At 39.6% G+C, this 14,658-nt stretch overlaps 1 protein-coding gene across 2 annotated transcripts in view; it reads right to left on the reverse strand.

Annotated features, from left to right (window-relative positions):
- Positions 1 to 14,658, reverse strand: part of Poc1b (POC1 centriolar protein B) — a 66,107-nt gene that overhangs the window by 37,764 nt on the left and 13,685 nt on the right. For both annotated transcript variants that reach the window (XM_005374437.2, XM_013518180.1), the window contains exons 3-7: positions 8,817 to 8,924; positions 8,577 to 8,692; positions 7,107 to 7,240; positions 5,127 to 5,195; positions 3,912 to 4,064 (exon numbers count right to left, since the gene is read on the reverse strand). In XM_005374437.2, coding sequence (XP_005374494.1) covers positions 3,912 to 4,064; positions 5,127 to 5,195; positions 7,107 to 7,240; positions 8,577 to 8,692; positions 8,817 to 8,924 — 580 coding nt within the window. The remainder of the gene's footprint in view (positions 1 to 3,911; positions 4,065 to 5,126; positions 5,196 to 7,106; positions 7,241 to 8,576; positions 8,693 to 8,816; positions 8,925 to 14,658) is intronic.

A 14,658-nucleotide genomic window follows, 5' to 3' on the forward strand; every position in this document is an offset into this window, starting at 1 on the left:
GGGCAAGGCACGCGCCCACCTTGCTCACTGCCGCGTCCTGTGAACTGGGACAATGGCGAGCACACAGGTACCTTGACATCTGCTGAGCGGATGAAACTTAATTTTTGTTATACTGAAGTACAGTATGACATCAAAGTGGCTGAAAATACAGAATGCAAGCAGAGTGCCTGGGTGAAAATTCTAGTGCTGACGCTTGCTAGCTTTTACTTACATATGCGTCAGTTTCTCAGGTAGACAAAAAACAGTACATCCACAGAAATTTTAAAATATTAAATCACTTATGTAAAACACGGAATATCATCATGTAATCTTTAAAGGCCACTTGTTGAGGCCAAAAACAGTGTAAGAATGAATCTGAGAATTAAAATACAAAGTATCATTTTTAATCCAAAATAGTAAATGTTTTTAATCTCATTAGAAGACCGAGATGAAAACTGTATCTCAGATGTGAAGATTTAAATTGATCAGTTGTAGTTTTCCACAGTGAATCATCAGACTTTCATTAAATATTACTATTCAAACGTGTGGTTAAGTTAAAGGATCTGTTCCTTTCTGCTGAGTGCCATACAAAATTTCATGTACACATTTATAGGTTAAGATCATCTCAAATGCCATTATAAAACTGAAAACCATCAAAACATTTTATTACTGAATACTATTTATGTAATATTCTTTCATGTAATATTTTGTAATTCCCCTGAAATAACTTTTTATGGCTTAATGTTAGCAAGATCTATCACTGTCTCTTAGAAGGCTTTACTGTCTTCTCAAATATGCAAAAGGGCAGGACAGAAGTGCCATGCACGTACATTAAACTGTTCTCCTGCACGGGCTGGGACAGTGCATTCAGCTTGTGACCCCACGAAGAAGGTAAGGTCATCATGAACTAGTGACATACTGAGGACGGCGTGGGCTGGGTTCAGACCTTTTTGTAAATACTGAGCTTCTTCCAAAGAAGGAAAAGGAGAAGAAAGAGGAGGAGGAGGGAGAGGAGGAGGAGGGCATTTTTATTTTTAGTGTTTTTATTTCAGATAGAGTGCTCAGGCCAGGGACCAACCAAGACTGCAGATGGAGGGACGGAGCAGTGGAGAGGACACAGCGGGGGCCTGTTCCACAAAGCCGGGCTTCAGAGCCTCGTACCTTGTTCCACACGGCCTCCTCTTCCCCTGTTTTCTAAAGAGCAGTCTGGCTGTCATGCGCTCTGTCCATGCAGGAATTCCTAACCTATATGTTTAGTCAGCGGGTGTTCAAGATTTGGGACCTGAAGGATTTTCCACCGCCAAACAAGCAAAGCACTAAGGCTGTCAGGTAGGTGGGTGGCTTTCGTAAAAATCAGAGAGTTTCATCCAGAAGATCGAAATTAAAAGCTCAAATCAGCCTTACAGGAAGCACAAAGTAGAAATCATAGGCACACTAACTTGCTTCTAGATCAAAAGTAAACACGCATGATTACCACAAAAAGACAAAGTAAAAGAAATAAAACACTTAGATGTTATTTATTCCACATATTTTAATTTTATTTATTTTCTTTAAATCATGAAACCTTAAAAGATTTTGCAGTTTTTAAATATTTCCAAACTAGCATAGGTAAGCTCTCCTTCCTTAAAGACCGATAAAAGTGATTAGGTCTGTTTGTACCATGTGCTACAAGCTGCCCATGGACATTCACGCATGTACCACTAGTGGTTCAAGCCATGAGAACATGTTAAACTTTGTACCTTTGCTTTATTAGGAGATTTTAAAAAAATGAACAGTTGGTTGTTCAAATGTGGAATCTTTCCCTCTGGTATTTCATATCATAGGATTTGATAGTGTTTTATATAAACAAGTCACACTGCACACCTCAGTACGTAGCCATGAGTGCTTACGGATAATCTAAACTGAGTATTTCGCTCACATCCTCAAGGCCACAGAAAAGAAGCCAGCAACAATGCTGCTTGTTCTGCACAGTGCGAGGGAACTCTAATTCCACAATGAGCAGACTTTTCAATTGAATTTCTAAATATATATGTGAAAAATACAATTGAGAGTGGCTTTGCGTGGCCTGGGTCATCCTGACCTAGCAATACAAAGCAACCCGGCTGGTTTTACAGCTTCCGGGCTGTCCAGTCAGGCTGGAGCTACTTAGACAGCTTGTTGACATTTTAAAGAAGGTCTGGCTCTCTTAAATGAGCTGACACTGACAGCGAGTCACAGAGAAAATGCCTTGTGTCCCTGTGCTGAGGAGCACGGTATCGTGCAAATACCACTGAACAAGGAGGAGGCCAGGCTCAGCCGGCTGCTCTGCGACGGGGACTGAGCGGGTGACACGGCAGCAGGACCGCTCCTCGTGATGAAGCCCGCCAAGCGACAGAAGTGTGAAAATGAAAAATACCAAGAGTTCAGGGAAAAACTCCAGCTTTGGTAACATAAGAATGAGCAAGTCAAAATATATTTCACATTTATTTTATATGAACGTATGTGATCACGTGAGATCAACAAATACACCTGTAATTGCAGAAACTAAAGAAAAATGTGATGAATCATATGTTATATTCCTTCTTTTAAAGAAAAAGTGGAGATGCAGTAAGTAGCACGAGCAAGCAGTACAGCACAATGGTTAGTGCCTTCAAAGAACGAGAAGACTATGCAAAGTAAAAAATAATAAAAAGTATAGCAAAGAACTGAAAATCAACACTATCAATGAAAAACCATAACATAACCATATCTTGCATAGAGACCAATCCCAAGATAGGGCTGGATTAAGCAAAAATGTAAAAATAGTTCAAACAATGTAAAGAAAGGAGAAAAAAAGAGATACCAATACACACATGGAGAGCCTGAGACGAACAGAAGTGCCTGGAAGAACAGAAGAGACCAAGATGAAGGAAACCAAACTTAAAGAAGTGACCAGGGTGGGCAACATGGAAGGTGCAGGAAGCAGGTCTGGCGCCAACACCTGAACAGCGAATGAGGCTCCTATGCACCTTCCCTCAGGAGTACACCTCAGAGCTCACAATACCCCCTGAGAGCAAGGAAGCGCTCTACAATGATTTTAAAAGATCAGATAAACAGGTAATAATGAATCGAACAAAATGGTAATTGATAGGCTAAGACCAGCTAAATACCTAGCAAAGATGAATTTCCCTTTGAGGAGAAGACACTTAAATCTACAAGACTTAAGGGAACTTGCCGACAAAAACCCACAGTTAAGCAGGGCATGGCAGCACCGGCCTGTAATCCAGCACTCTGGGAGGCAGAGACAGAAGGACCGCAAGCCAGGTGTAGGCAATTTAGTGACTCAGCAAGACCCCATCTCAAGAAAAGGGTAGGGGGAAGAGCCGGGATATAGCTCAGTATAAAGGCCCTGGGTTCAAGTCCCAGTACCACAAAACAAAACAAAAAGAAACCGTAAGACTCCTATAGTCAAATAGATAATATACCTAAAAATTATGTAGGTAAGAAATAAAATATCTCAGTTATTAGATTTAATGCCGAGATCTTTTCTTTTTACTGTTCGCGGGAATAGCTTTTGCTATAAAAGGGTTTCAAGATGCCCATCGCAGTCACTATGATAAAAACCCTTGCCCTTCAGGACCGTTCTCAGGATACTCATCACGTGACTACTCTAAGAACAGCTAGACTATGCAGCTGGTCCAGGCTTCGGGGTCACTAGAGACTTTTGATTTAATTTCTCATTTCCTATTACTGTCAACACAATTTCTTAGCTTTACTTCTAGGCCTTCAAGAAGTGAATATAAGAGGCTTTTTAACATTATTACATACTACCACACGCACACTGTTTCATTTTATTAGTGGAAACAATTGACTTTGTCCATGTGCTTCTGTTTTAGGGCAGGACTAGGTTTCATACGCTTTTAACAGCCCATAAAGTATATAGAAAGTAGAACAAATATGTACAAAATACTCACTTCAATAGTCTCAATTTTTCCCTGATGGGGATGTGGTATTCTAGGATAGACATCCAGAAGGTGTGGTGGCGAATCAAAATGCAGTCTTTTGAGATTTCTTTTATTAAGATCTTTACAGTGCAATGTATCAAAGTTAGTCTTCCACAATAAGACCTATGGAAAGTCAGTTATAGTGGCATTTATTGATTTGCATGTACAAACAGAACTGAGTTTTTAAAAAATGAATATATAGACTCACCCCTCAAAGGAGGCAGAAAGGTTGCACATGAACGCACACATATTTCAACGTTATTGGGGCAAACTACCACTGAGCTACATCCTCAGTCCTTTCTTCTTCTTTTTTTTTTTTTTTTTAGACACATTCTTGTCATATTGCCCAGACTGGCCTTAAACTTATGGTCCTCTTGCATCAGCCTCCAGAGCAGCTGGGATTATAGATACGTACTACTATAGATATGTACACAGGCTGATCATCCACTGTAGTCAATAGATCTGTGCAATCTGAGCACCCTGGGAGGCTGAGACAGGAGGAACGCAAGTTGAAGCCCAAAGATCCTGTCTCAAAATATAATATTTTTTTTTGTTTGTTTGTGTTTTTCTTCCGGTACCAGGAATCAAACTCATGACCTTGTGCTTGCCAGGCTGGTGCTGTGCCACTGAGCTAAATGCCCAGCCCCTCAAAATATAATAACAATAAAAATATTATTGCAAATAGTAATAATGATAATACCAGCTTTGGGAATGTAGCTCAGTGCCAAGGCCCTGGGTTTAATCCCCAGAACTGCAAAAGGAAACAAAGAATGAATAAATACATAACGTAAAACTGGCTCATTTCAAGTAAATGCAGATTTGCTTCAAATAATTTCAATGGACCATCTTCAAGAAGCTTAACACTTAAAGAAACAAGATATACACATAAAAGGAAATAATTCAAGTAAAAGAGCTACTCCTCTCATTGAGTAAGTATGAGTTTCATGTATAATTCAGTGTAAAAATGAGCAAAAGAAAATAATTGCTGAATTAAAACACTCTTTCAACTGGAACTATCTCAGCTGTCAGACAGCAGACTTCCTGTCACTAAATTAAAGTATAAACCCATTGATAATCATCTTAACATACACAAAGTAGCTGGTTATAAAAATCTTAGCTGAGGCCAAAGATGCCTTTATCACAGTCAGATTTCAAATCAAAGAGGGAGTTGAAAGGTGTACAAACCTGTGTATCTGCGCCTCCTGACGAAAACAGCTCTCCACTTTTTGAAAATGAAACAGTAAAGACAGGTCCCTAAGAAATAATGGAGACAAAACACAAGCACTTGGTGGTGCTTTCACATGCCCAAGAGGACTCTAAGTACCAATTTTTCATCCTAATTTGTGCAGACTATTTATGCAATAAGACTGATAGAACACATCTAGTGCTAGCAACTAATGCTGGCAGAGTAAAGAGAATCAAAGAACCAATCCAACTGTATTAGAACACAAAGCTGTTTAACAGAAAAGGAATACCTGTACTAAAAACCAGTAAGAAAATCATCTTTTTCTCCTTTAAAGAAAAATGTGTACACATAGAAATTGATAATAGTTTCTGGCTTTCCGTACTCAACCAATCAGCTACTAGCAGGACGGCAGTGTGCAGGTGACGGGAACAAGACTACACAAACAAAGACCACTCCCAGGGCACAGCAACCTCCGATGAGCTCTCCCTGCTGAAGCTGGTAACAGTGAGCCGCTCGCCGTGTAGGAGCAGGACACAGGGGAAAGCTGTGACTGGTGAAAATCAGGACCACAGTTACGAGAATGATGAACTGGAGTAAGCGTGCATGGATGGAGGCCAGTGAGGAAGTTACAGTAATTATCCAGGTGGGGGACAAGAGAACTTGACATTCGATTGAGAAATTTACTGTGGTGTTGAACTTGGCATAGTCACAAGATAAATAGCCTGTAGGTCTTTCAATCAAGAAGAGAAGAATTATTTCTCATCCTAAAAATACTAATATATTATTTATTTTTAAAATGTGCCCTTAATGTACACAAGAAAAGTTTTGGGGAAAACATTTTGAATTTTTCAAGTAGATCATCCCATAGACTTGGGTTATTATAGCTTCATAACAGCTTCACGTCTAGACTATGGAAAATTTTCCCTTCATGTATAGTTTTTTTTTTTCTCCTAAAATATTGGGCTTGTTTCTTTCTATGGCTTTGTACATTCACGGATATTTCGATCCTTGGCCACTCTTCTTGGCGGTGCGTATTCACACTCCGCCCATGTGTGTGCACATTATCTGAGCTGGTGAGTCTATTTCTGCTTCACCCTCCGCTGCTGCCGAACAAATGATAAAGCAGAGCAGGAGACCAGGCAGGATACACAAAGGCAGAGAGAGCGTCTGCTCTTCCAGACCAGGAAGTCCACTCTATTTCTAGATAGGAACAGCTTATACTTGGTGAAAAGCAAGTACCTACTACATTAAAAAAATGTGTTCTAAGAAATACAAAGCAGGTTGACTATTTACCCACAAGGGAGGAATACTTTACATAGCTCATATACATAAAAATGTCTCACTCTGCCTGCCCCACTTGGCTCTAAACCAGTTGAGAAATATGACAAAGAAATAAGGCATATAAGCCAAGATATCAGCTTTCTTATCAATAGAAGGTTGTAGAAAAAGAATATGGCTTTTATCTCTGAAGCAAATGGGTTCTCTAGAAGTGACACCCAGAGTAAGTCAGGCTTGATGGTAATCAAGGCAGTACCGAGGAAGGCAAGCCTCCTCGTAAGCAGCAGAGCAAAATAGCAAGGACAGGCTCATTGCCAAAGGCAAGACAGAGAGGCGTTGGGCTGCGCTTGTCAAATTTCTCTTTTCAAATTACCGAATGGCGTGAGTGAGGGGGGTGTGGGGCTGTGTCAGAGCTAGAGAGGCCTCGGCAGGAGGGAAATCACAAGTCATAAATGAACTTATCATAGCCGTTTCACCAGTCAGCCTGTGCCACATACTGGGGAAGGCAGCATTACTTAATTGATGGCCACTGGAGGACACTGATTTTGACAAAATAGTATAAAGACATAGTGTTAAAAGTAAAAATTTTTAGTGCTAGCAGCAACTTGTGCTACACCTGGAAAACTAATAAAGGCATACCATAAAATGGATCAAACTTTAAATATATATTATTTAAAAAGTAAAAATCTCAGCCCCAGTACCATATGTCCTTGAAGTGTATATATGAGTCTTCCTTCTAAGAGATCCAGAACCTTAAGTGTACCATCCGAGGAGGCAGTGAGGAGGTAATTCCCGGAAGGATGGAACGATATACAATTAACTCCACCATTGTGAACTAATTTATGGAAAAGAAAGACAAAAATTCAAAAAACAATTATTTACTATCATATGATCTTTAACACTTTGACAGATTGCTTCAATATAACTGTTTTTCTTTATAATCTTAAGTGTTTTTCTTTGCTTCAGAGAACAATTCTTAATTCCAAAGATGCACCTTTGTCTCATTAGCAATATTAGTTTGAATATTATAATCAATTAGAGACAATGGCTCACTAAAATGAACAGATACTTTGGCATTATGTTGCTTAAAGCGAATGAGACAGATTTAAAAACAAGATTGTCATGTAAAGATGATTTTATTGACACATAAGCATAAAGTCTTTGGGTATACTGCCAAAATAATCAAGAGTTGATTACTAACAGCTCATGGAAGGTACATGACCTGGCCTCAAATGCAGTAAGCAGTTAGGGACTCGGGAGGAAGAGGTGACGAACGTGGAGACATGTATGAAGAGCGTGGACAGCCCGGCCACTGCATCTGAGAGCTCGTTTCCAGACATCCTTCCAAGAGGAGGCAGTACAGTGCAGAGAACAAAAGTTTGTTGCCCCCTGCACTTTTGTCAGCAGTGACCTAAATCACTTCTATCAGTTATTTGAGCAAGTTACCCTCCTTAAATCTCAGTTTCTTTATTTTTATAATGATACCTATTAACTCCTCTTCTGAAGAGTTAGCACAGTACTGGCTACACAGTAAACACTGAGTGGTAGCTATTATTATGGTTATGTGAAATAACATGAATTTAATATATATCCAAATATAAGCCAAGAAAACCAATTCACTTTTCTTTTAGTTTCAATATATAGGCACAGGGGGCTGGGGATTTAGCTCAGCGGCAAAAGCGCCTGCCTGGCAAGCGCAAGGTCGTGAGTTCGGTTCCCGGTACCGGAGAAAAACAAAAAACAAACAAACAAAAAAAATATATAGGCACAGGGCCTCGTTAGTGCAGTAGGTAGCATGTCAGTCTCATACAGGCATAGGCATGGTGATAAGTTTTTTTCTACCAGTTTTAACATTTATTTGGGCTCACAAAACTCTTTGTAATTCAGAATTCAGAGCTAATTTCTACCCCTGAGCTCTTTTACAATGCAGGTAGCCAGTTTAAGATCCCACAGTAACTTCGATGGCCCTCAGTTCATTTGTAAAGTTGCTTTACCTTTCTCTCTCCCTCTTGCTTCTGCTGTTGCAGAGATGGAGCTAACTACTGTTCTCTAGTCAGCCCGAATGTAGCTCCTGGCCCCACAGAGAGACCCAAACCACAGCACTAAGTAGAGTCAGCCTTTCCCAGAGCAGCCATTCAATAACTGAAAGTTTTTGTGAGAGGAATTGTTACCTTGATAGTGCTGAAGTAATTTGTTCACTCTTATATCCCAGATTTTCACAGTATGATCAGATCCTGCTGAAACTATACATGTACCACTGGGGTTAAAGTCGACATAATTTGCAAACCTACAAAGAAAGAATAAGATGGCCTAATGTAGCCATTTCATTACTCTAATTTATTTAAATTCTTATAATGAAGCGTCTTCTTAGCAAACTGACACATACAGATGTACAAAAACACTGGACTTACCCTACAGTGTCTGAGAAGTTATTAACGCACTGCTTATTTGAGGTATCCCAAATTTTAACAGTTTTATCCTCACTGCATGACACAATTAGTCTCCCATCAGGTGAAAATCTGGAAAGAAGAAAGAAGATTCTACTCGTGAAAAGCTCCTGACAACCATCACCCCACACCTCCACACCACATACAAGTCAGGGTGTATATACTATTAGAAGCCACAGCTACTAAACCGTACAGCCAACATCTTTATCACAGTAAGTTACACAGACTACTACAAGATCAAACTATGCTATGCAGACTAATGTTTCTTTTTATCCTTTTATTCAAATAATTTACTCTTACGGCTTCTACTCTAGATTTTTCATTCAATTCTACACTTCTTCCAAGCCAAGTATTTTGTGTTTTTAAAAATGTATTCCATTCCTTCTATTTCTATCACTTTCCAGTGTTACCCACATGATCCCAGAGAGTCTTTGTTACTCATCTCACCAACCCTGCAGTGAAGTTTTTGTAAGAAAGGGACTGGTGCGTTGAGAATTAAAACTTAAGTGGCATCGCCAACAAAAGAACCCACCTCCCCCAGCCTGTAACTTCCTGAACTTGGGGAGGACGGAGAGTCCCATGTGCTGAAAGTAGGACAACCCATTCAGACAGAACGGAAGTGCCATCACGGATAACTTGTCATCCACACGCCCCATGAAGACACAAACGGGAAAAATCTCAGACACCTTGTCTACTGCTTTCATGCTGTCTCTTCCTTTCACATCCTTTCCAAGTCTCTTTTTTTTTTTAAGTGCTTTTTAAAAATAGGACAAAGGACCAAACAAAATGAAATGAATTTGAGACCATTAGGAAACCATGAACAGTATTTTTATTATTAACATTTTAGCAATAACAAAAACCAAAAAGACAGATTCAGGTCATAGGCTGATTTTCATTTCAATTTCATTTGTAGTTTCCCTCTATGCCCAGTCACCATTTACTATAAATCATCAATTAAGGGTGTGGAACACAATTGAATGCTTTCTTTTTGTTTCCCCTCCACATACCCCATTCTTAAAGCTGACTTAAGAATAATTCTTCTTGACAGAAACTTTAAATCTGGTATTTATGGATTCACTGAGTGAGGAAAAACATTTTAAAAAGATATACAGAAACATAATTAAGTTCTCTGTGAAATAATCTTTAAAAATTCATGAACATTATCTCAAATTAAAATCTTCCATGCTGAGTAATTTATTCTGATTTTATAATAAGTAATATTGTATTACTCTTTTCCTCTATATCATTTGTGAGAAAGACTCAAATATGGAGGACAGTATTATAGAAATGCTCCAAATAGGGGCAACTAATTTTATGTAGTCTCTGGGGGAAAGAAATTCATATCCTCATGGAAATAAAGTTTCTAAATAACCGCAAACAACTAATGCAAGGAATCAAGCTGTGTTCCTTATCTTTTAAAAAAAAATCAATGTAAATATTTTAAAATGCCAAAAATATTTCTAAGAGATGGTATTTTATATTTCTTACATTTTAAGAAAGCAATGATGAAGAAAAATGTTTAATAAAGCAGAATGATCAGATGATAAGAAAGTACAGAAACACTTACCCTCTGACTTCATTGGCCAAACCCCACCACTACCACCCACATTGTTATCCTATCCACAGTACTGAACACATACGCCCTTAGAGTGACTTTTAACACTTTACCTACACAACTAATTTACTCTTCTGAATAACCCTATAAACAAGTGCCAGTGCTTGACTCCGTTTACAGATGAATCAACTGAAGCGCACAAGGAACAGTACCTGGCAGGGTCACACACCCAGTCACTAAGGACAGGTTCCAGACTTCAACCAGGCTGTTTCCACAGTCAAACTTCTGAACCATTTTGCTTTCATCTCTGGTAAAAATGAAGGTTTCTTCTACTGACCAAACTGTTTATACAGCATGACAATGTCTGGGTGGCTGCTATGGAAACCACACAAAGTTCTAAAGTGAAGGGAAACCTTGAGGCGGTACTCTGAGGATGGAGGCTACAGCCTCCATTTAATGACAATCTGTGTGCGCTGCCATCTGTCCTTGAAGAGTATATGGGGGAAGATATTTATGGAGAGTCAAAGCTTTACCAGCCACCTGCCAGTACGGGCACTGGGTACTGCCCGGGACAACGGGAATACAACTGGGATCAAGACTGATGAGCTCCACCCCTGCCGTGATGAGGCCTTCACATTCCGAGGAAAGAGGAGGACAAAGGATACACAAAACACACTTCTAGGGAGTGACACAAAAAAAGTGCAACAAAAATCGTTCCAATTTGTTATCAGAAACTCAGCAGAAGAAACAGGAATCTTAAAAACTTGTGTCTGAAGAAAACCAGGTTATCCTCACTAGCTAAAAATTCATCCCGAGCAGAAGGGTCATAGTCTGGGGGTAATTTCCCAGCACTACAAAGATGAGGGGGCTGAGCATCCCAGGAAAGGGGAGTGTGCAGGCTATGGCCAGGAGGAAGCTGGTGCTGGAGCAAGGGGAGGTTTGGGCCTCCAGCCTGACTACCTAAGGGAGGTCTGCGAAGGTCTCCTTTTCTCTCTACACTGCAGTAAAATTCCTCCACATTTCTTGCCTTCAGAGGGGCTGAAAGCGAGACTGTGGTTGGTATTTCTGCCTCCTCTTTATGTGTAATTAGAGACCTCAAAAATAAGTTAGCACCAAAAAAAGAGGCTTCCTTTGCTTTACTTTGATGAGGAAGGGTTAGTACTTTCTTTATTGTCAGGGCTCAAACAGTATCTAATATGGCAGTTAATTTTAAGAACATTAAGAGAATATAAAATTTCTACTAAGAATTAATAACTTTCTGACTCTCTAATTCAATACCACCCAACCACCTCATAAAACTTTCAGAGAGTGTCACCAAGGTGGATTCTGGTCAGCAGTGACTAATGGGTCAGTAGACATGGACTGTCTGAAAGGTATTTGGGAAGGCATTGAACTACTATTGAAATCCTTCACATTTATTGTACTAGTTCCAAAATACAAGGAAATTCTTGGGCGTTTTTTCTAGAAAAACTGGTTCATATGTGCTTGAGAGTAGCCCAAATTATAAGATGAGGGTTCCTTAATGTGGAGTCTATGGAGTTTCTAAATTTGTATGTAAAATTTTATGTGTATATTCAGGGTCAGAGTTTTTTCTTTCACTAGTAAACTAACAGGATCCAGGAAGCATGAAAAGTTTTAAGCTACGTTCATAAGAAATCCAAGATTCTCTTTAGTTTGTGTATTTTTTTTTTTTGTGCTGGGGATCAAACCCCAGAGCCTCTTGCATGTTAGGTAAATACTCTACCACAGCTCCCTTTGCCTATTTCTTACACTTTCTATAAAAATACATTTGCAGCCTCAGGGCTCTGAGACCAAACAAGGTAGGTACCATTTCATGTCCCACAAGAAATAAATCATTAGCACGAAGAACTCTGAAGCCAGCGGCTCTTCAGTAGGGGGCAGACAGTCCGCAGCAGTGAAATCTGACTGCTGAGCAAGCTCAGAGTCCTGAACTCCACGACTAGCTCTGCAGCTGCCCATCTGTGTGACCTGGTGGAACTCACTACCACACTGGCCATCATTTTCAATTGTGTGTAATCACGGAGTCCGGATTGCACTGAGATCTAAAATTTGCACATACACTTTAAAAACCTGGAGTCTCAGAGTCTTCTTTGATAGGGTTTGGTGTTTACATGCCAAAGGTAAAGTTCAAAGCAATAAACATGTTTATGTATTTTTAAAGAACTGGTCAGCATTAGAAGAGAAGCCATCTGTTGACTGCAGTAAAGGATTCATTACTGCAACTGCCAAGAGACAAACAGCAAATGATATAACAGACTGTGTCATGAAGGACACTGACTACTTGTCGGGTCATTTGCTATTTATAGGCCCTGACTTCTGGGAACTCCACCTATGAGCACCACTGCACAGGGGCGTCTCCGCGCCATCCCGCAGGCACCTCCAGTCCCGAACTTGTCCAAGTCTGCCCTCCTCATCTTCCTGGAGCCAACTGCTCCTTCTCCCCACTGTTTCTCAGGCATGGTTGCTCAACCCAGAACCCCAGGAGCCATGCTTGATTCCTTTCCTCCCATGTCTCCACAGTGTGATGCACTACCAGTCCTGTCGGCAACCATAACCGGCCTTGCGCTCCGCCATTGTCCACAAGCAACGAAAGCTGTCTTTTGATCTGAAATCACACTGGGTCACGTTTCCGCTTAAACACCTTCAGTGGTTTCAGATCGTCTTGGGCACCATTCTGACATCCCTCCTTCGGACCTGGCTCTGATCTCTTCTTCACATCCTACTCTTCTTGGCACAGAGCCATTTTCCCTTAGACCTTGCTCTTGTCTCAGGCATTTTATCATTGCTCTATCACAACACAGGGCCTGACATTGACTAGGTCTTCGGTCAATATTTAGCAGGAAAAAAAAAAGCTTTAAAGGAAACTGACTAATAGTATACATAGCCAAGGAAAGTTTTTATTTAAAATATTTTCCATATACTAAAAAAAAAAATCTTTCCAATGTAATAGACAACAATGTGAATGTACTTAAAGCCACAGAAGTGTACGCATAAAAATGGTTAAAATGGTAAATGTTATGTTATTCAGGGGTCCCTCACTTATGATGCTTGGTCTGAGTTTTCAACTGTGTGAGCGTGCAAAAGCGGTATGCAGTCAGTAGAAACACTATTGCAGATTTTGACCTCTTCCTAAGCGAATGTGAGGAGATACAAACCGTGTTGATGCACCGTGTTGATGCTGGGCTGCGGCAGCGAGCTGCAGCTCTTCCTCAGCAACCCGACCACCAGGGGACGCGACAGTACACACTGTGCCGCGACGCGAGGACGTCCAGTAGGTTAGACACACTAAAAATACTTTTCACTTAACATTTCCGGCTTATGGTGGGCGTACTGTGGAACAGACACATCGTAGTTGAAAACTGTCTCTATTTTACCACCATCAAAAACAAAAGCTGCATTTCAGAAGGTCAAAAGATCATTTCCAATATTACAAATAATTGAAAATTAAAGGCAGATTTTTATCCCTAAAATTAATGTGGAAAACCAACAATGCTGGAAAAGTTCTCTGATTCTTTTTTTTTTTTTGGTTTTTCTCCGGTACCGGGAACCGAACTCACGACCTTGCGCTTGCCAGGCAGTCGCTTTTGCCGCTGAGCTAAATCCCCAGCCCCCAAGTTCTCTGATTCTTAATCTCTGTTTTCCACCATGAAGAACTATGTTACCACATAATGTACATCATTTTTTTTTTTTAAAGAGAGGGTTACAACAATTTAAAATTTGAGAAAGAAAATCTTTTGTTACTAAAAAGAGATAATATTCCCTACCTTGAATATACACTTCAAGTAATAAATGTGTTCTTCACTAATACTTCAAGAAAAGTTACTTCTTTTAAATTGAGCAACATAAAAAGTTTTAAAATTGGAAAATCTCACCAACCAAACAAAAGTCACATTTAACATTTTGTATGTGCTAGCTACTTTATCTTTTGTTCATGCATAGGTCAGTTGTATTACAATCATGAGTCTATAATCATTTTTTCCCCACATACTGTAACATGGCCACATGATAATTTACCTAATTTGGGAAAATTAGTTATTTCTAAATTCTCATCATTGTAAATTACACTGCAAGCAAAACCTTTAGTACAAAAGGACAGGATAAATTACTTGTTGAGGAATCACTGCAATAAAAATTGATAGTTTTACAAAGTCATTTCTAAAAAGATTATATTAACTTATATTTCAAAAGCATAAATGTATTTACCAATAGATGGACTACGGTAAAATATTT

The sequence above is a fragment of the Chinchilla lanigera genome, unplaced genomic scaffold, assembly GCF_000276665.1.
Source record: "Chinchilla lanigera isolate Chin_1 unplaced genomic scaffold, ChiLan1.0 scaffold00004, whole genome shotgun sequence".
In the NCBI taxonomy this organism is placed as follows: Eukaryota; Metazoa; Chordata; class Mammalia; order Rodentia; family Chinchillidae; genus Chinchilla; species Chinchilla lanigera.